Source organism: Oncorhynchus gorbuscha, linkage group LG15, assembly GCF_021184085.1.
Source record: "Oncorhynchus gorbuscha isolate QuinsamMale2020 ecotype Even-year linkage group LG15, OgorEven_v1.0, whole genome shotgun sequence".
Classification (NCBI taxonomy): domain Eukaryota; kingdom Metazoa; phylum Chordata; class Actinopteri; order Salmoniformes; family Salmonidae; genus Oncorhynchus; species Oncorhynchus gorbuscha.
Window position 1 is genome coordinate 65,779,180 of NC_060187.1, and position 22,204 is coordinate 65,801,383.

The window sequence follows — 22,204 nt, forward strand, 5'->3', positions numbered from 1 at the left end:
AAGACCTTCTGACAGTCTACACCTGCTTTGTCCAGTCCAGTGCTCCAGTATAGCACCCAGGTCTCACAGCCCACCAACACAACCAACTTGAGAAGATCCAACGACATGCAACCAAAATCATCACGGGCACCACCTACACCTTCTGCATGCAATGACCTGAGCTTGCAGTCCTTGGAGTCCCACCGCACCCACCATTGCAGATCCTTTGTCCAGAAGCTCGCAAAATCCCAGCAACAAATAACGTTAGCTGCCTCAGACGATAGGACATGTCAGTGTCAGATCTACCCATCTAGTCCTTCCCCCTATTCGGACAGACAGATACTACAACAGCCCAATGCCTTGCTTTGTGAAGTTGTTTAACTGTAATATTGTATACTACATCTCATATGTTTTATTTGATTTATTTACTTACGTAGGCCTGCGTATGCTGCAATTAAGCTTTGAGCGGCAAATGTGTACAATTCAAAACTAACCCTTAAATGTATTTTTATTCTTCAATTACCACCAATGCACCTCAGTCCTGCTTACGTCATCTACATGCACCACACAGCCTACGTTTTTAAAATGCGACAGTGGTGTTGAACAACGTTCGAAAATCTGCATATCAAATATGGGTTGGACATTAACTAGTCAAATGTAAGGTATCCCTTTTTAATGTAAACACAATGTAGATTTTCCCTGACTACGACATGTGCGACTCACCAGAACATCACCAGGCTCGTCTGCGAAATTTGGAAGAGTTGACGGAGTTCGCCGAGAACTGCCAGAGACAACTGAATGAGCTGTTCGAGACGCTGGGATGGAGACTGGACCAGGATAACGGGCCAGTTCAGGTAGGTCAGGAAGCTAGTTAGCTATATTCATTCAACTGCTCAGATACGATGGGTGGTTCTCCTAGCCCTGAAACTACGGCGTTCTTTATAGGACTAGTTCACCCCATAATCAATGTTTTCATAACGTTACCTGAGCTAATATCCATATTAAAAATGTGCTCCATCTGTTGTGTATGTGTAGCTAGCTAGATAGGAGGCCTCCAAATAAATGGGAAAACCCTAGATGATGGGTGATTCATTAAGTCTCTGTATACATGACATGCATGCTACAACAAGTAGAGATGAGATTATAACTTGTAAATGACCTTCCACAGGAGCCGATGGAGATGTGCCCCTATGACCCGAACCACAGAGTGCCAAGCAGGAGCATGGGGAGACATAAAGCCACCTGCCAACTCAGCCAGATTGGATACTCCCATGAGGAACAGGTTAAAGAGCTATACAGTATCACATACACATACACACACACATACTCAACTGAAATATCAACTGAGCCATCAACACTTTTTGGTGTAGCTTGTCATTAGGGTAAGGAGTTTTTCCTGACCATAGGGCCAGACCTAGAAAAACTGGACCCTATAACTAGAGCGGACCAAAGTGGTGAGGTCAAATGATCAGGAAAAACTCTCCACCCTAATTACACAACAACCTTATCTGTTATGTTCTTTAAAAGCTTTTATAAAAAGTAAACTCCTTTTCCAAGGCTGAGATGTGTGACCCCTCTCTGTGTTATGAGAATGCCAGCATTACCAGCTTCACAATGGGTGAGTCACACTATTCCACTGCAAAGTGAATCTCAACTTAATGTAGCTGTCAAAATTCCCTGGACTGACCCTGGGTTGGGGAAGCCCACTGCTTGTCTCACATCTTTCTTTGTGTTTTGCCTCACCTGTAGACAAACACACACAGCAACAAGTGATTCTTCAAGCAAGAGCAAGTGCACCGCCAATTAGGACAGAGGGACTGTACAGCCAAAGTAAGATCTTTACACCCTTACATTAGTGTTAGGTCACTGATAAAATCCTATGCTTGTATTCATGGCCATCAGCATTCGTTTGACTCTGTGGTAGACATGCCCCACAAAATATTTATGCTTTTATTCTGGAGAAGCGATTAATGGTCATTTCACCAAAGAGCAACCAATGTTTAGCTTCTTTTTTTTTACCAAGCTTGTAGTTCTTCAGTGCCTTGCCCATATCTAAAAAGATCTCAATTAACATGCATTAATTCATTATAAACACTGCTAAATATGGTGGCTCTGGTTTTTTATTTTATGATATAGTTTCTTTGAATTTGTCATCTGTGTGTGTTCTGTGTTTTGTTTTCAGTGACAGGGGTGAGTAATTACAGGAGGTTCTCCCCTCGTTCAGGCTTACTGATTACGTGCAGTATCCTTTTAATGCCATATCCTTTCAAACATGCTGCCTCTGTTGGTGGTGCGACACACACACGTTTTCCCTGTACGTGTTGGGGAAAGGCCTTAACTCTTTTTTTAACCCTTTCATACTGAAGGTGTGAGTGATCATCTCAATGGGATCAATGTGTTCTGAAAAGCTTTTGAATGAATGACTTCTCATGACTCTCTACTCTGTGATACTGTTGTAGGATGTAAGTGTGTGTAAAGCCCTTTTCATTGTGCTGCAGGTGAATACTCCACAGACCCTACAGAAGTTCCTCAGAACCAGAAGCGAGCTATCTGTGACCTTACTGTGGCAGACCGATTGGCTCTTTTTGATCACGTGACAAGGGAGGGCATCAAACAGAAGGATCAAGTTGTTGCAACCAACAACGAGGACCTTTATGTTGATTTGGTGGCCAAGCTCAAAAAGGGTAGGTCTATAAACATGAACTATTGAGATCAGTAGTGTGGTTTAAGCCACTTTTCTTATGAATTGCACCTCTAAATCCATTCCAGTGAGTCTGTTGTGTTAATTTCTGTTCTTTAGGTAACGATCAGAATGAGCACAAGTCTCACCTGGAGCTGATGGCTGAGATGAGGGACTACAAGAGACGGCGGCAGTCTTACAGAGCCAAGAACGTCCATAACACCAAGAAGTCCTACACTGAGGTGTGTGGGGGTGTGATTGTTTCAATAGAATGTTAATGGGTGTACTTGACTTTGATGTGTGTGTGTGTTTGTTATATCTGGATATGTTTTTCATCAATCCTGCAGGTGATTCGGGATGTGATTAATGTCCACTCTGTTGAACTGTCCAGTCAGTGGAAAGAGGAGGAGAGGAAGGAAGAGGATAGAGAGTCCAAACACGGCCCTCACAGGTAATCCAACCAATGTCTTCGTACTTACATGATGGCTCATACAAAATCCAGTTAGTACTGTAATACTTATTTAAGGAGCATGTAAAAAATAAAAACAGTCTCCCCTGAACCGTTTGTTTCTCAGGAGAAGTTCTGAGGACAGGCGGTCTGCCTCCATAGAATCCCGCCAATCTCACGTCAGCTCCAGGGATGGAAACATCTCCCAGCACAAACACCACGGCATCGAAGAGCGCAGAAAAGAACCCAGTCCAGAGCAGGGCCAGGGGCGCAGCCGAGAGAAGGAGCGTAAGAAGAAGAGAAAGAGGTGAGTCAGAGAGTAGTGGATTGACTGAATATCAATTGTCTCATGCATTCAAATCTGACAGTGTTTAATTGTATGAAGTCACCATCAAGGCTGGTTGCAGACATTTAGTGGTTGATGAATGCTTTGGCTGTAAACATGTTTGATGAATTGAATGTGTGTGGACATTCACAGGGATTCTTGCTCACCGGATGAGAGACCTCATGATCGAAAGAAGAAAAAGAAGAAGAAAAAGGAAGAGAAGTGATTTTCAAGTTTAGTACTTTGGCTTGGAAAACCAGAGATTAGGTCAAGGAGCCAACCAAAGCTACGATCAAATGTTCATAATATCGTACCACTTAGAATGTACGCCTTCATACTAAGTGCCCAATTCATGGTTTCGTACTAAGTGGTATGCGTGTGTAGAAATTGTAGTTTGACTCACAGACAAATCTTTCTTTGATGTAATCTAATGATGATATTTTAAAGCAACAGTGCAGCTTTAAACAACTGTCTTAAACTATAGAGGTTGTTAAAAGCCTGTTGTATTAGATTACAGAATGTAAATAAACTGTTAGAACACGATTCTCAGAATTCTGTTGTACATTCATAATTACCCCTGTATTTGACTCACTTCCAAAAAAACGGTTTGATGTTTAAAGCTAAAACAGCATTGTGTTTGAACTTTGAATAGAAGCTTCATATGTATACTTTAATGATCATGGTCATAATCTGTGTAAAAGCTTTTGTGTGATGGCCCTTATTTAGAAGTATTCAAAGAAAAGTCTTACTGAAGTAAGGTTACCTTTCATTCTCACAAAAATGACTTCTGTTGTAAAGCCACAATTACTTTAGAATTCATGGATTACTTCCTTTTTTAACAAGAACTCTGCATCAACAATTGTCAGTGTCTTTCCATGTTGCGACTAGAAATGGTCAGAAATATCTACACTTCTATCAGATATGTATATGAATGTAATCATTTAGGTGTAAATGGCCCCTCCCAGGCCAACCCTATTGGTTGAGACCCCTCAGGGCAGTTTGTGCCTTTCTCAGTGTGTACTGTATTGAATGTTGGACAGGGGTGTCCATAGTTGGCACACACATAAAAGGTCAGGCCTGGGGTCAAAGTGCATCTGCAGTCTTTTAATGATGGGATAAAAATACTTTTCAATATCTGTCACAACACTATTCAATTGGTACTGAGGTTGATCACCTGTTAAACCGTTACTTTAAATGGGTATTCAATTCATAATCAGAATGTAAATCCATTTTTTTTGACTGAATGACTATATAATTGACCTTAACCTTAACTGTACTACTTGAACAGCTCCAAATGTCAACTTTTGAATGTTTTTAGTTATTGGGGTATTCATGACCTGCACAACTGTGTCAGTATACTGAAATGGTCACCAAAATGGACCCTGCACTAGTCTCATCTGTTTTAAACCCTCCCTCTCTAATTCTGTATTTCTCTTTTTCTCCTTACTCTCTCATCCCTCTCTTCTGTCTGGGTCTCTGCCCCTGTTTGTATTTGGGATTAGGGTTAGACTCAGGTATTTCTCACCCTGTCGAGGAGAAGAGGGAGCCGAGCCCGTGGCTGCCTGAGAACCTTATGGATCCCTGAGAGAGGGAGAGCAAGGGAGAGAGAGAGAGGAAGGGGGACCAGTGCTGTGAGTGGGGAGCGAGAATGCTGTAAGGAGTGCAGCTCAGGGAGGAAATAAACTGGACTTTTCTGTCTTTTATTTTTTAAACCTGTGGACTATCTGATACGTTGAGTGAGGGACTCAGTGGATTATACAGAACCAAACAGACAGAACCAGCATCATGGGAGCCCCCAGGGTGAAGGTAAGCAAGCAGACCAGGCATGGTCTAAGAAGGTTTCTGAGATGTTGCTATGCCAGATTCTGAATGTGAATGCTGTATTTGGTCCAATAGTGTGGTTCTTGGGCCTAGGTTCTCTGGTCCGCAGGTGGTGTACTCAGTGATGCTGGATTGAGGAACCTAATCGAACTATTGGTTGTGTAATGATGCGGTAATGAGGGTTTATTTTTGGTACAGTGTGAGTGTATTTGACATGGACTGATTTAGCTGGTGGGTTGTGAGCATAAAGAAACCTAAATATAAATTGTTTAAATACAATGTGACCTATTTTCAGGATGATTAGCCTTGTGGTTCACATGCAGCCCCTAATAGTGTTTGAGTTCCCTCTGAATTAAGGGTAATTACTTTAGTCTGTACGTTTCTCAGGAATGTGCAGATTTGACTTTATCTTACAGAGCACTCCACTAACACAACAGCAAGTAAACCAACAAGGCTTGAAACATTGCACTTTACAACTTTGAGAGGTGATTTTGTTGTTTGAAAATGTGGGTAAATGTATGTTTTTTCTTTGTTAACGGTAGCTAAATATAAATGAACAATATCAAATTTGCATCAATCAAGAAGTCCAGGATCTCATTTTACACTCTTGGTACAGATGGAAGCAGTTATATTTCTTATTTCTTTGCAGCAATTCTTTGTGGATAGTGTATTACTATTCAACGAATAGCTTTTTCATGACTACTAACTGTTCAAATGGAAGGATTAGGGTTAGTGGAGGTGAGCAGTCTATATCCCACACTGCACCTCAGTGTCCCAGGGTGCCTGGAGGTCGGTGGTGATCACCGATTTACACCACCAGGCAGACGTATAGCGTCAACTCTACATTCTGGGTACTTGCCCAGGTAATGTATGGAATACTCCAAATCAATTGGTTGATTTCAACAGATATACTCAATTATCTGCGTCATCATTGAGCACTATTTGTCATGTATGCTCTTATTCATCGTCTTTTAATAATTGATTTAAGTCCATTATAGACTACTGCACGTGTTTTATTGATGTCCTCTGGAGTTTTGAATAACAAGCTGGAAATGGCATGGATGAAAAGTGGTTGACTCATGGTAGACAGACAGCTGCTTGACATCACAGCAAACAGAGAAAAGGCATTTTACCTTCTCAGAGGAGTGGGATGAAGAGAGCCTTTAGAGTACAGAGAAAGTGCCCTGGAATGTGAGAAGGGCCTGAGAACCGCTGTGGCTCACCTTGTGGTTTTACCTTGTGACTTCAGTTTATTGGCCCATTTTCTTTCTGGAAAATAAGAAGAAGCGACTCTATTTTTGGACATGATTTAGCCATATGCCTCAATACCAGAAATGATTGCTTCGTGACATGTCCAGCGTGTCTTTTAACAAATATTTACCAAATATTCCGGCAAACTACCCAACCACAGACCATCTTTGGTCATCTCCCCTAATAACATATAGCCTTTTCTAGTGATGGTCTAATATACCACCTTGCAACCCAATTTTTATTTCAACAACCCCAAGCAACAACTCCACAAACTGTTGCTTTTTGTGAATTCATTTTGAAGTAGGATATACACTCTTGCTGCTTGTCATACAATATATAGTTTTATGAAAATAAAGTTAGCATTTTTCTTATTTAGCAGATTAATCATAGGCCTTATTGGCAGGCCTAAATGTAGTCATTTAGCCTACTCCAACTGTAGCCTAGGCTTACTGCAGGCCTATATGATATATAACTACAGACCTATGATCTTTCAGATGTCATATTATGATTGATATGAAATCTGATGTTTGTCAAGGAATTAGTCAAATATAGACCATATAAATGTTGAATATTATTCATAGCCTACAAGTGTTACATAGCCTACAAGTGGGCAATTAATACATGTCTGGAATGCCAAGGCAAGAAAACAGGCTTGCGCTTAATGAGTTGTTATAATGTGCGTAACCACCACCAGAGGGAGATATATCTGACATTTTAAAAGGGCCATGATTATTGGGTATAAAATGTTCTTAGTGATCCATTATTTGCCTTCATTAATTAGCCTAGACGTCTACAGTCACCTAATTGTTCGTCCTCAAAACGGTTGTTAATTTAAGAAGGAGTTCAAAGTGTAACGAAATAAGAGCGCCTGCAGGCTATTCATTTTCAGCTGAGAGGTCTTCCATCTTCCAACAAAGGTAGGTCTTCCAACCTTTACCGTCTGTTATCGTTATAGCGGCGAAGAAATAGGCTACAGCCTAAAAGGTCGTTTTAACCTCGCTTTGTTTTCCCCCCTTTTTCTACAGGTTTTGGTTATCTCTCCGCTACTCGTGTTCCTATTGTGCATCCTCCCCTCCCACGCGCAGGACGAGCACTCTGGTTACCACTCAGGTGAGCTGCCTGACGTGCACTGTTAGCGCCATTAGCCTTGCATAGCTCCTGTTTGATGTTAGCTAATTATCCACATTTCTAGAGGTAAGCTAAAACAGTAGGCTATATCTTGATTTGATTTCAGTTGACCTAGATTGCGGTTAAAGTGTTATAGACCTATATTCTCATGCCACCACAATTAAACATTTTTGATATTTGCTTACAAACATTACATTGGTTTATCTATCTAATAACAGGCTATTTCGTTTTGTAAACAGACTATCATTTTACTGGGAAGGTTTCAGGCTTGTTCAATTATTGTTTTGTGTCATATTAGGTGACGAACACACCTATGAGGGCTCATTGGTCGACAACTATGAGCATTCAGGATACCCACAACCAGGTAATAACTACAACATAGCAAAGTCCCTCCTTCTAGTCAAAAGCCAGAATGCAAACGTTTCCCTCACTTAAACCCCTCCACCGCTCCCCATTCCTCGCTGGCAGAGGAATACCCACCGGAGCCCACTCACAGCTATGAGGAGCAGCAACCCTCGTCTGGATATGACCCCTATGCACCAGCCCCCACCAGTGTGAGCATGATCACAGAGGACTCCTACCCCTACACCACCACCACACAGGTGAGGGGAAGTCAAGGGGGAAAGTATGTTATGTGTGATGTTTAGTAATGCCATGTCATGGAACATTGTGTTCTGTCATGTATGTTGATATAATGTTATAAACTGTAGGTACCATACGAGGAGGAGCCCTACGAAGAGTCGCTCCAGGCCCCTGGTGGTGGGGAGGCTTCTCTGGGGGAGGAGGGGCCAACAGACTGTAACTGTGAGCCTGGAGAACCAGGCTTCGCTGGGTTTGCAGGGCCCAAGGTAGGACGAAGGTGCAAATGTAATTTAGAACCTTATAAACAGCAAACATCCATTTACTTTGCTGATTAATACTGATTAAATGGCATTTATATAGATTCACTGGGTCCTTAAGTGATTTGCGTTGTATGGGGGTAACTCACCCCATCCTGTGGTATCCTTCTGCTTTCTAGACTAAACAAAATATCTGTCTGTCTACCTGTCTGTCCATCTAGGGAGCCAGAGGACTGCAAGGTAAAGATGGCTTCCCTGGGGCTCAGGGACGGGAGGTGAGTGTTAATCACTGTATAGTCACTAAATCAAATTCATAGTGCTCATATCCTTATTGGAGTAATGCTGTTGATATTGTTCCTGTGTGTTCTGTTCAGGGGTACAAAGGATTCAAAGGAGTTCTAGGAAGAGGAGGAGACACAGGGCCTGAGGTGAGGAAGTGAAAAAAGTCAAATAAAAGACCTCACCCAAATCAGCCTTAGACACTATCCATCTCCCTAAGCAAGGCTTGAACCCAGGTTGCCCAACCCCACTGCAAACAGGCTTGCCACAACCTCAAAAGAGAAACAGTATCCCCCTGGGAAGAATGTAACTTAAAAAGTATGGCATCAACATTACCCTTGAACTTGACTCAACAGCTGTATTGACCTTTGCCATTTCTACAGGGTGACTCCGGGCCTGATGGGGAGGATGGTGCCTCTGGTTTCTCTGGAGCCCAGGTAAGTAAGAGGCCTATAGAGGATATCACAGATGTAATGTATCTCTCTTTCATTGTTTTGCTCTGGTCTAAATTCTGCAACATAGCACAAGCAATGTAACGTTTTTCTATATTGGTTATGGCCAGTAGATGGCGATCTCTTTATTATTCAGAACTGGAGAGTGGCTATGTTGTGTCGTTGAGGTGAACGGCTGAGCTTCAACAACTAGGATAGCTCTTTCTCATTCTCTCTCTTGGTCTATATTTTATTCCATTCTTTTGCACCTTGTCTCTCATTCTTTCTCTCTCCTACAGGGCTTGCCTGGTCTTCCTGGAGATCCAGGTGAGACAGGGGTACTAGGACTAAAGGTAAAGACCCTTCCTCTAAACCAGTCCGGCATCCTACAAAATATGTATCACATCAAACAAAATCACTCTTTACCTAAAAAGCCATTATAACCCCATTTCAAAAACAGTGTGAGCCTTTACAAAATCTTATTTGAATGTTCACTAATAACAGCCCAAGCCACCATAATGTTCGTCTAAAGTTTAAACTTACAAGAAACAGCATGACATCACATAAAACCCCTGCCTTACCACCGAGAACCAATATGACATCACATAGGACCAGTATGACATCACAGGGAACCAGTGTGAAAACCCGTATTGCCACGGTCAAGACAACTAGGAACTCAGAAACTCTTTAAAGGGTATTGTAGAAAGATGGGGCCAGAGTTTTCCACTTGGAAAATATCAGAATTGACCAGCAGGAAGCTCTAAGCAAAAAACGTAGGTACATTTTAACTCAGAGGTTCTGAGTTTCCGAGTTGTACTGAAAGACACCACAGATATGGTCAATGGAACGGTCTGCGTTTCATTGACTCCTTTACCGCATCTATAAAGGTAGACCCCAAAACCAGCAAAAAGGTATGACATTATCAACCCCCACTGTTCCACAAGAGACATCACAGAGTACCAGCATGGCATCATAGAATACCATTATGCCATCACAAGTATTCGCTAATTACACCCAAAAAATCTTCATTGACAATTTGAAGCTGTCTATGCCTGAGTGTGTTCCTTATCCTCAACAGGGTGACATCGGTATGGAGGGGCCACGCGGAGGCGTGGGGGTAACGGGTGAGACTGTGAGTATTGACACAATGTAGCTGTTATGTTTTGTAGGTAACCATATTTGTTTTGATAGCAGGGATTTTATTTCAATTAATCTCACAGAAACAAAGAAACAATCCATAGGTTATTATCGTGTAATTACCAATTACCGTTGGATTTTCTAAGGAAATCCACTACCTGGTCATTTCTGTAGCGTAAAATAAAGTTATTCCTCAAATGAGTGTAAGGAACTGTGATGCTAAATCTCCAGCATGTTTCAGTCTGGCCCTACTCATGTGTTTAGTTCTTTGTCTTTTTCTAGGGTCCAATTGGTGAGGCAGGGCCTGGTGGGCCTGATGGAACTGAAGGTATCAAGGTAAACATGGTGGCTCCCACAACTCAACACCGTCCACTCACAACAGTTGCCACCGCTCAGTGTTGCTACCACAACGCAGCACACACTGTCTTCTCAACATGCTCAAATCAATTCTTCACTCAGCTCCTCACACAGCTCTCACTAGAAGCAATACTAAGACTTTGTGACGTGAAAGCCTCAAAAACAGGCTATGTGATGTGATCATTTCCATTTAACATATAAACAACATACAAATTATTGTAATTTGTTCTGGCCATGTTGAGACATCTTTTTTTTCCGACCTTCTCAGGGTTCAACTGGAGCAGAAGGGAAACAGGGTCCTGAGGGAACAGACGGGGAAAAGGTAGCGCCTTTCAACCTTGCTTTGTGACCATGGTTAATTAAACCGGGGTTCAATAACTCATTATTTAAAACAAATCGTATAACTTCTATTTCCTGTCTAAAATGTCTTCCATCTCATCCGTTCTCTTCCACAGGGTCAGATTGGAGCACCAGGATTCTCAGGAGACCATGGGGAGATGGGCTATAATGTAAGATGGATGTCTGTCTATCCGTCACACCATTCATCTCTCCATTTGGATCTCTTGTTTCTCCTTATCTACTAAGACTATGCTATTCCCTACATGGAGAGAGACCAATCCTAACTTGCTTTTTCTTTCTGTGTTTTATAGGGGTATCCTGGAGAGCCAGGAGGCAGAGGAGAGACCGGTCACAAGGTATGTTTAGGGGGACAGGAGTTATGTTGTTTTCACAGAAAGTACTCTAGTTGCTCTCAAAAGTCATTGGCCCTTCCTCTTCACAGAAACTACTCTAGTTCCCCCAAGATGTATGTGTGTTCATGGGTGTTTTCCCTAAACTGCATACTGTTATTTTCACTGAAGGTTTTGCTATTGTTGATTGTGTGAGTCATGTGGCTGTTAAACACTTTTGGCCATAACGATAGCACATTCTCCACGTGGGAGATTAGATTGATACTGTAGTATGTCTCCCTTGCTCTCTTCTCTTCTACTTTCTGTTTTCTCTGTATCTCTCTCTTTCCTCTCTCTCAGGGTGACCAAGGCCCAGGGGGCATGCCAGGCAGTGATGGGGAGCCTGGAGAGGATGTGAGTATCAGTATGATAACCACTAAATTAGTAATAAATAGATAAGGAATCTGTTGATGGGATTTCTCCTAACAAACTACATTTACTGTTTATTTTCCAGGGTCCTCTTGGAGTTCCTGGGGTGATCGGCTTTCCTGGAGAGTTTGGACAAAAGGTAAAGTGAAGGAAAATTGCATGCTGGGTATCAGGATGACATCATCACAATGGTCGTGAAATGCTTACTTACAAGCACTTAACGAACAATGCCGTTTTAAGAAAATATTTACTAAATAAACTAAAAGTGGACATGAACTTTTAATACTTAAATGAATACTTTGTGAATAATGGCCAGTCTTCCCTCCTAGGGCATGAGTGGGGATCGTGGTGTGAGGGGACCTCCTGGGAGAGTAGGAGCTGGGGTAAGACAGGCTTTATAACCACTATATGAGGTGCTCTAATCTCAATCACATGTGCACAGTAGACTACAGATCACAATACAGACACCGTCACTTCCACATTCCTCAGTAAAGTCCCCTCAGTGTTGTTAATCAGATGTAAATGCCATGTTGCTTAAGGGTTTCATGTGGGTGGACAGACCCATGTGATATTGTTGACAGTCAAAACAAGGAAGGTAACAGATATGTTAGTAAAGTCCCTGAAAACATCAGATCTGTTGGTAAAGTCCCTGAAAAGGTTTCAGTGCCAGTTAAAAACACAGATGGTTTTAGTTATAAAAAAACACTGTCAGAGATGTTGTGGCAAGAGTACCGTGTCTCTATACGTTGAGACAATTAAAAATGATCTGTCATTGGAATTTAACTAAATTCCTCTTTTTGAACAAGGGTTCTCGTTCAGTTTACCTATGTGTGTGTTTCATATTACAGGGGCCTCAAGGAGCGAGAGGAGATGCAGGAATTCCAGGGAAACCAGGACCTAAAGGCCTGCAGGCCCAGCCTGTGTGTATATGTCATTACTCCAACATTGTCATTACCACTACAATTATCATCATTGACTTTTGTGATTATACAATTGTTGATTTAATACGTTGTTTCTAGGGAGCCAAAGGGGAGACAGGACCTGATGGTGAGAAGGTAACCTTTTATTTACATTCCCCATCACACTGCTAAATTACCAGTCAATTTCTCACAGTTAATCACACACACACACACACACACACACACACACACACACACACACACACACACACACACACACACACACACACACACACACACACACACACACACACACACACACACACACACACACACACACACACACACACACACACACACACACACACACACACCAGTAAGTGAAAGTGGATGTGTATTGGTCATCTACTGTTTATGTTTGGGTCTTTCCTTTGTGACTGATGAGCTGTAATAAGCAGTCCTATCATTGCCATGGCATCTTACTGACTTATCTAATGTGCTGATTGTTCCTTCCTCAGGGTGGGGTTGGAAGAACTGGTGTGAAGGGAGAGAAAGAGGACAAGGTAAATCATATGACAATGCCGAGGCTACGTCACTCTCTCATCTATCTACTTCCTGTTTCCATTGATGTAGTGGGTCTGTTTTTCTTCTTACCAAAAATGTTTCCGTTCCTCTTTCCAAACAGGGAAGTTTTGGAGCACGTGGTGACAAAGGACAGGTTTGTATACTCCATTCTGTGAAAGTATGTGGGTTTTTTCACCCTAACCCATTCTATGTCACATAAAAACCATAGGTTGTTCCTAGATGACAGCAGACACAACAGCACATACTGTAGAGAGTTGAGTTCCTGTTATGTCATAAAATACTAAAGGAACTGTTTTAATTAGGTAAAAGTATTGAGAATTAAATGATTTGATTAGGGAGAAGTATTGAGATTGAGTTTAAATCGTGACTTTTTGTGTTCATTGACTGAACAGTGTCCCCCCTCTGTCTGTCTCTCTCCTTCCTTCCCCTCATCTCTGAATGGCAGCAAGGGGAGAGAGGTACCATCGGCCCTGATGGCATTGTTGGACGAAATGGACCCCCCGGCATCCCAGGCCCCAGAGGAGAGCCAGGTCCAGGCGGTGACCTGGGCGTCAAAGGTGGCTCTGGGCCTAAAGGAGTGCCAGGTGCCCCTGTGCGTATCAGGAGCCAACTCCAGTCTGCCTGGAGGAAGGGTCTCCCCCTTATTTTACATTGACCCATATCTAGCAAGAATGTTTGCTGACTGATTGATCAATTATTTATTTGCTTGGTTGATTGATTGCCAGCTTTTTGACCTCAGGGCCCTGGGCTGACAGATGAGCAGGTATTGCAGCTGTGTAAAGGAGTGGTGACAGCCCAGATCTCCCAGTATGCAGCTTCCATCCGAGTCAAGTGTTCCCAGGGCTGCCCCATCAACAACCGCACACTTATTGGGCCGCCCGGAACCAGGGGACCAACTGGAGAATCAGGCAAACCCGTGAGTCACACAGCCCCCAAACCAACCCCTATCTACTAAGGAAAGCCTTTATTCCAAACGATGATAAGTTCTGTTGACCTCTCTCTCTCAGGGTAAAGCGGGCAAAGCTGGAGTCAAAGGAGGCAGGGGCATCCAAGGGGACACAGGAGTGGATGGTCAGAAGGGGGCAGAGGGGGAAAGAGGTATATAATCCAAATGTCTTAGTTCAACCAAACTTGATTACAGGTAAACTAAACCCTGATCAGTAAGGCTCATTTCAAGTGAAAATTAGTGGAGCTCCTTTGTAGTGGCATAGCTTCAGAGGGCACCCCTAAGCTCTCTGTTCTACTCCACAGGAACAAAAGGCCCGAAAGGAAAGGGCGGTGAGCCTGGTAAAGGTCTGCCAGGACACGATGGGCATCAAGGCCTCAGAGGTAGGACACTGCTTCCACTGGTGTGAAACTCAGGTCTACCTCAAAATGGCTTGTCTTAGAATTGTTGTAAAATATCTGTAACTCACATCCAGATTCACTGGAATAGGCATTGTGTGGTTTTATTCAACATTGATGTTTGCAGGAAGTCTTTTCAAGTGAACTTTTAAGACGCCACCTCCAATTGTTAAAAACATTTCCCCACAGGGCTGCCAGGCCACCCAGCAGAGCCAAAGAATGGTTTGGCAGGTCACAGAGGGCCCCGTGGTTTCACAGGCGCTTTGGGCCAGCCTGGCATGTCAGGCAACGCAGGAGTGCCCGGCTTCTGTGAGGCACGGGACTGCAGCATTCACGCGCCTGTGATGCGCAAGGAGCAGGGCCTAGTGAAGGGACCCCGCGATCTAAGCCCCAAGATTTAACCCCAACAAGGAGCTTCAGGAAAAGGTGAAGGAATGGTCCACGACGAGGGGTCACTCTGGACGGTCGCTCCATGGCAACATTGAAGTTAATTCAATTCGCATCTTAGCCAAACCAGGAATTGACATTGAGTTTTGAACTGGGAAATTACCAATGTGTACAGCATTGATCTTTTTGAATTTCATGCCTAATTCAATTCCTGTATTGACTGGTATTGAAATGTAATTAATCCGAGCACTGTTCAATGGGGCTCCCCAGTGATGGAAGGGTTTGGTGGGACACGCTGGACTCTGCACAGAGATGAAACCAGCCTTGACGCATTTCATCTGAGCCAAGCAAGGCTCCAAATGAACTCTGTTTAGGCATAATTGATACCTTTTTTGTTAGGCCAAAATAGATTTTTTTTATGCAGAAACAAAAATGAAATTGTCTTCCTCCATGCAAACCATAAGTAAAGGGGCTTGAGAAACTGGCTAAAAGAAATTGGCAGAAAATGAAACTTGCAGGAGTCTCTGGCTACCAGTCAGGTTTTGTTTTTGATATGATCAACAATGATGGGTATACATTGAAAATAAAAAAGTGATGTAAATAATTTTGTAAAGTATCGCAAGTACATGTACTGTGTGTTCTGAAATATCACTGTTTTAGATAAATTCTGTCTTACTTTTTCTTAAGATGAGTCCTCACTTTTTTAGTCACCACAGTTTGAGCGTGTTTCTGAGAACGTGTGGTCTCTTCCAGTCATCTCATATTTGGGTTAATCTAAATAACTTATTCCCCCCCTTTAACAGATGTTCACAGTCAAGATAACATTGATCAATATAAAATAAGATACTATTTGATATTATTTCATATTAAAAATAATACATTGAAATGTGTTATACAGTATATTGTATTTGGAATTTCTATAGTTAAATAATCTGGCATTGATTTGTAGGACAGCACAAAATGTCTGTCGATTAAATAAATTTGCTATATTCATTGGAAGGCGATTTTGATTTTAAATAGATTTTCATGTACATGATTTATTTTGCATGAATAACTTTCACATGAACAGGATGTTAAACTCTCATCACCTCTTAATTGATATTTTTGTCAATCTTCATTTGAGAATCATCCCAACACATTACAAGGCGGAAACATAGCCCTGTAAACTCAAGTATATCACACACGTGTTCTTAACATTTGTACTTTTGTTGGCAATCAGAACCCTGATACAAAAGAGTCACAATGTTTGGAGACAATTCTTTTTAATGCATCACCACATCACAGGACAAAGTAGAAAATGAGCAGAGCATGAAAATGGGTGATTATCTCTCATCAAAAGCATGCTAAACATGATGGTATATAACTATGCTATGAAAGTACACATGAATGAACACAAGAAAATAAACCTTATTAAAATGTTTAACGCTGCTCGTGTTCAAAAGGGCTCCTCTTAGTGTGTAAAATGATGGTTGTCAGTTCATATAAAAGTGTTTGGTTTTATGGACTGGAAGGAGGTAAGAAGAATCGTTACCAAGTGTTAAACACTACTGTACAGTACATCTCTATGGTGAAATCATGATGATACAGTGCAGTTAATTGTAAGTGGTCAGCAGTGAGAAATGTTCGGTTGAATTTTCATTTAAAACACAACACTTTCTTCCTCTCTTAGGTAAAAAGATGTGAACTTCACCCATCATACTGGTTTACTTGGTTGAGTTTTACTATGTTCTGTACAGTTTAAAAAAATGGGTGGTCATAAGAAAGAAAGTAACGTTGCGTAGAAGACAGTAATGAGACAACATACAACTAAAAGCTGTAGAAGTCATTTGTTTCCCTTAGATGAATTACATCAGGCTTATAGTAGATTAACTTTGAAAAAGTGGGCCTAACTGTGCTTTATCAGCTGGATAGATGACAAGGGGTGTCATCTGGGTGAGACCAACATCGTTGGAGTCCCGTTGCTTTAGCTTCCTTCAGATGACATTTAAAGTACAATCAAAAAGATCAAAAGCATCATCAATGCTTAAAATGCATAAAATGTAAAAAATTATTGTAAAAAATTAAAAGAACAAGAATTTCCCTGTGGCAACAAAACTTGTTCTGATAGTTATAGAAATGGATCATCTGCAGCTGTAAAGTATATTTTATTTTGATAATAGTACAATCAAAATGTAATGCATGGTCTAAAAAAAAGCATTATTTACCATAATGAGCTAGTTGAGCGTTTGCGGTGGCAGCGACAGCGTTTGTCCCTAAGTAGCAAAAAGAGTGATATGAGCAATGATGACAACAATGCTTAATATTTATATCAATGGTAGATATGTTGTGTAATACACCAATAACTTCAGGGGAAACCATACCTAACAAGTGGATCCTGGTCTCTTTATGTAACCCATCCTGTTTCTAAAAAATGAAGGGGTGAATAAAAAAAAAGGTTTGTACTATGTTGGTACTTTGCAGACACTAACAGAGGAAAGGAAGGTGAATTGTATTCAGAAAGTTGACCTACCTTGGTGCAACCAATAGTTAATGTGACGTTGGCACATTTACTAAGGATGACTTTTCCAAAGAACACGTCCTTGCATGGAGGAATGTAATTCCTTTGTCCTTACTTTACCCCTGTCGTTTTTATAAATGGCAATGGGCTGCAGAAAGAAAAATATCTTATGTCATGTCTCAATTGAAATGGCCCCTGCCCCTCTGCATACTGTTGATGATACTATCAATGGTGAGATGTGAAAAAAATTATAATGCTAATAGAAAATGCCCGACTTCACATTGTATCTACTTGTCATAAGCATATATGCAATAGTTTACCTCTTTGCCAATGGTCCAGCTCTCCTCACATTGGGCATCCAATTCTTTAAAACGGTGCTTCTAGTGTGACATTACCCTCCTGACATATGTAGGCAATTTGATTATCCTCTACAGGGGCTGCGGATGCTGAAACCGAAAAGTGAACAAAGAAAAGGACGAGTGGGATTGGGAATCCACTTCACATCAAGAAAGGATGATTTCAACCTAAATCCACTATCTTATGCAGCATATTAAACTGACTGGTGTCAGTTTAATAGATGTGGTCACAATAGTACGATGTCCTTTCCTGAGACCTAAAAACTGGCGTTAGATCCCCAAAGCTAAGCTTTAAAATCCATTTTCCAGAATGGCTTAAATTATAAAAACAATGGTTTTGAAATTAGCTCTCACGAGCAAAAATAAGTTCCTGAAAAATGTGCACAACTTTAAAAGGCATTACTCACATCGGCGACGGAGAGCGTGATCACAGTCGTCCGGAACAGCTGATGATCTCATGCATGTTTCAGTGTTACTTGCCTCGAAGCGAGCATCGAAGTTATTAAGCTTGACTGGTAGACTCGGGTCACTGAGCAGCTCGCGGCTGTGTTTCCCGTTGTAGTCTAATAGTTTGCAAGCCCTGCCACATCTGACGAGCATCGGAGCCGGTGTAGTACAATTCCATCTTAGTCCTGTATTGACACTTTCCCTGTTTGACAGTTTGTTGGAGGGCATAGCGGGATTCCTTATAAGCTTCTGGGTTAGTCTTGCTCCTTGAAAGTAGTAGCTATACCCTTTAGCTCAGTGTGGATGTTGCCTGTAATCCATGGCTTCTAGTTGAGGTATGTACGTACAGTCACTGTGGGGACGACGTCGTAGGTGCACTTATTGAAGCCAGTGACTGATGTGGCGTACTCCTCACTGCCATCGGAAGAATCCCGGAACATATTCCAGTCTGTGCTAGCATAACAGTCCTGTAGCTTAGCATCTGCTTCATTTGACCACTCATGTATTGACAGATTCACTGGTGCTTCCTGCTTTAGTTTTAGCTTGTAAGCAGGAATCAGGAGGACAGAATTATGGTCAGATTTGCCAAATGGAGGGCTAGGGAGAGTTTTGTATGCGTCTCTGTATGAGAAGGAAAGGTGGTCAAGAGTTTTTTTCTCTCTGGTTGCACATTTAACATACTGGTAGAAATGAGCTAAAACGGATTTAAGTTTCCCTGCATTAAAGTCCCCGGCCAATAGGAGCACCGCCTTTGGATGAGCAATTTCCTATACGGCTTATGGCCATATACAGCTCATTGAGTGCTGTCTTAGTGCCAGCATCGGTTTGTGGTGGTAAATAGACAGCTACGAAGAATATAGATGAAAACTCTTGGTAAATAGTGTGGTCTACAGCATATCATGAGATACTCTCAGGCGAGCGAAACCTTGAGACTTCCTTAGATATCGTGCACCAGCAGTTGTTTACAAAAATACATAGACTGCCACCCCTTGTCTTACCAGAGGCTACTGTTCTATCCTGCCGATACAGTGTATAACCCACCAGCTGTATGCTATTCATGTCGTAGTTCAGCCACGACTCTGTGAAACTTAAGATATTACAGTTTCTAATGTCCTATTGGTAGGATATACGTGCTTGTAGTTCATCTATTTTTTATCCAATGATTACCATCGGACCTCTTAGCCGACGTACAAAGGCAAATTAAACACTCGCCACCGGATCCTTATAAGGCTTCCCGATCTTCATTCTCAATATCTCTGTCCCCTGCAAATGACGGGGATGAGGGCCTTGTCGGGTGTCTGGAGTAAATCCCTCTCGTCCGACTCGTTAAAGAAAAAAATTGTCTTTCAATACGAGGGGAGTAATAGCTGTCCTGATTTCGAAAAGCTCTTTTCAGTCATAAGAGACTGTGGCAGAAACTTTATGTACAAAATAAGTTACAAATAACTTTTTTTTTTAAACACAATAGCACAATTGGTTAGGAGACTGTAAAACGGCAGCCATTCATATACCTCAGCCTTTCGTGGCAGGGTAGGCACTTTGTTGATTTCTGATGTTCAGTTGTAGAACTGTTTATCTGTTTTCACTATTGTATCTAAGCTATTTATTTTAACATACATTGGTTAAAGGACAAAACTGAAAAACGGAAGAAACAAGCCAAAAGAAAACAACTATTGGTCAAAAAGTACATGATATCACCATGTACCAGGAGTGAACTGTACTACACGGCCGAAAGTATGGGGACACCCCTTCAAATGAGTGGATTTGGCTATTTCAGTCACACACATTGCAAAAATGTGTATAAAATAGAGCACACAGCCATGCAATCTCCATAGGAAACACTGACAGTAGAATAGCCCGACTGAAGAGCTCAGTGACTTTCAATGTGGCACCGTCATAGGAGGCCACCTTTCCAACAAGTCTGTTTGTCAAATTTCTGCCCTGCTAGAGCTGCCAAGTTCAACTATAAGTGCTAGAAACGTCTAGGAGCAACAATGGCTCAGGTGCAAAGTGGTAGGCCACAAAACCTCACAGAATGGGACAGCCGAGTGCTGGAGCAGTAGTGCATAAAAATCGTCTGTCCTCGGTTGCAACACTCACTACCTAGTTCCAAACTGCCTTTGGAAGCAAAGTCAGCACAATAACTTTTCATCAGGCGCTTCATGAAATGGGTATCAATGGCAGAGCAGCCACACACAAGCCTAAGATCGCAATGCCAAGTGTCGGCTGGAGTGGTGTAAAGCTCGCCGTCATTGGACTCTGGAGCAGTGGAAACATGTTCTCGCGAGTGATGAATCACACTTCACCATCTGGCAGTCTGACGGAAGAATCTGGGTTTGGTGGATGCCAAAAGAATGCTACCTTCCCCAATGCATAGTGCCAACTGTAAAGTTTGGTGGAGGAGGAATAATGGTCTGGGGCTGTTTTTCATGGTTCGGGCTTGGCTCCTTAGTTCCAGTGAAGGGAAATCTTACCGCTACACAATACAATAACATTCTAGACAATTCTGGGCTTCGAAATTTGTGGCAACAGTTTGGGAAAGGCTCTTTCCTGTTTCAGCATGACAAGGCCCCTGTGCACAAAGCGAGGTCCATAAATACATGGTTTGTTGAGATCGTTGTGGAAGAATTTAGCTGGTCTGCACAGAGCAGCTCAACCCCATCTAACACCTTTGGGATGAATTGGAACGCAGACTCCTAATCCCCAACATCAGTGCCTGACTTCACTAATGCTCTTGTGACTGAATGTAAGCAAGTCCCCTCAGCAATGTTCCAACATCTTATGGAAAGCCTTCCCAGAAGAGCAGAGGCTGTTATAGCAGAAATAGGGGGACCAACTCCATATTAATGGCCATGATTTTGAAATGAGGGGTTCGATGAGCAGGTGCCCACATACTTGTCAATGAAGTGTGTATTTCCATGATTGTCTTTTAACTAAAATACCTAATACACTATAAGAGACGTTATGTAATCTGACACAGACAGCTATAATTACTCCAACGACCCACTCGACACGTTACGAATAAACCAAATCTAATTGAGGAAGTCTGATCGCGGAATTCACTGGGAATTCCCCCACCCCAAACATTCACTTTCAGGTAGCAAAAACCAGTCCAAAGGTTAATATAGTGTAGACCTATCTTAATATTTTTCCTATATTGTAATGTTGTATTTCTATCTATTTTAACACCTTCAACAGAAAGAAAATCATAGGCACGACACTAACGTTACGGCCATACATTACAAGCACTTGTGTAAAATTGCCTTCTACAAATCAGGATATGATGCAATGATGTAGAATAAAACTAATAAACTGCGAAATAAAGTATTGAGTTAACATTCTGAAATAACAACGACTCCCAGTAACTAAAATTCCGTTCTCTTAAATTTAACGCCAGATTCATTGAAAAAAATACCCAAACACATCTGGAGAATGAGCCAACGCATCGCCATCATATCTCCACTGACTCATGATGACAGAGCCGGCGCGCTCGTACATCCATGTGCGCATGTTAATTTTGTCCATCCACACCAGACTTGATCAGGACACGCACGTGGAAAACGCCTGAAACATTCATGCCAATTTAGCTACCTAATTTACCCTGGGATATAAACATTGGGTTGTTAATATATCTGAAATGCACAAGATCCTCTACTCTGACAATTACTCTACAGATGAAACGGTAAACCTAGTACATTTCTAAGAATCTATTATTTTTGGACTTTATATGGCGGTTGACAACCACCTTTAAGGTGCATTACCACCACCACCTGGCGGTGTGGACCTCAATCCATCTATCAATCACCCATGTGGGTATATTGTGTGTACATTTATTTTGCAAAGAGCTGTGGTGAGCATGTCTCATGTCTGCAGATTCGCAACCGGTCATGTGGGTGGAGGGAGTGCACACGCACTTC

The 22,204-nt window shown here is 41.9% G+C and overlaps 2 protein-coding genes across 2 annotated transcripts; both read left to right on the top strand.

Moving 5' to 3' along the window:
• Positions 1–549: 549 nt before the first annotated feature.
• LOC123998253 (U11/U12 small nuclear ribonucleoprotein 48 kDa protein-like) lies at positions 550–5,781 on the top strand. The gene is made up of 9 exons (XM_046303304.1): positions 550–833; positions 1,148–1,261; positions 1,537–1,597; positions 1,729–1,809; positions 2,478–2,663; positions 2,780–2,901; positions 3,007–3,110; positions 3,235–3,414; positions 3,586–5,781. Exons 1-9 carry the CDS (start codon positions 690–692, stop codon positions 3,656–3,658), a joined length of 1,065 nt encoding a protein of 354 aa, XP_046159260.1. The 5' UTR covers positions 550–689; the 3' UTR covers positions 3,659–5,781.
• LOC123997304 (collagen alpha-1(XXVII) chain-like) lies at positions 5,218–16,287 on the top strand. The gene is made up of 26 exons (XM_046301448.1): positions 5,218–5,238; positions 7,530–7,614; positions 7,931–7,996; positions 8,101–8,234; positions 8,343–8,480; positions 8,693–8,746; positions 8,846–8,899; positions 9,134–9,187; positions 9,481–9,534; positions 10,260–10,313; positions 10,601–10,654; positions 10,944–10,997; positions 11,131–11,184; positions 11,326–11,370; positions 11,704–11,757; positions 11,858–11,911; positions 12,102–12,155; positions 12,621–12,692; positions 12,792–12,827; positions 13,190–13,234; positions 13,357–13,389; positions 13,702–13,848; positions 13,996–14,172; positions 14,264–14,354; positions 14,508–14,585; positions 14,790–16,287. Exons 1-26 carry the CDS (start codon positions 5,218–5,220, stop codon positions 14,999–15,001), a joined length of 1,974 nt encoding a protein of 657 aa, XP_046157404.1. The 3' UTR covers positions 15,002–16,287.
• The last annotated feature ends 5,917 nt before the right edge of the window (positions 16,288–22,204 follow it).

Bases quoted from the DNA above. Each gene is read 5' to 3' on its own strand.
- LOC123998253 (XM_046303304.1), top strand. From the start codon at position 690: ATGTGCGACTCACCAGAACATCACCAGGCTCGTCTGCGAAATTTGGAA. The intron at 1,262-1,536 runs GTTAAAGAGCTA...TCCTTTTCCAAG, and splicing joins GATACTCCCATGAGGAACAG to GCTGAGATGTGTGACCCCTC. The intron at 2,664-2,779 runs GTAGGTCTATAA...TCTGTTCTTTAG, and splicing joins GGTGGCCAAGCTCAAAAAGG to GTAACGATCAGAATGAGCAC.
- LOC123997304 (XM_046301448.1), top strand. From the start codon at position 5,218: ATGGGAGCCCCCAGGGTGAAG. The intron at 10,998-11,130 runs GTAGCGCCTTTC...TCTCTTCCACAG, and splicing joins AGGGAACAGACGGGGAAAAG to GGTCAGATTGGAGCACCAGG. The intron at 11,912-12,101 runs GTAAAGTGAAGG...CTTCCCTCCTAG, and splicing joins CTGGAGAGTTTGGACAAAAG to GGCATGAGTGGGGATCGTGG.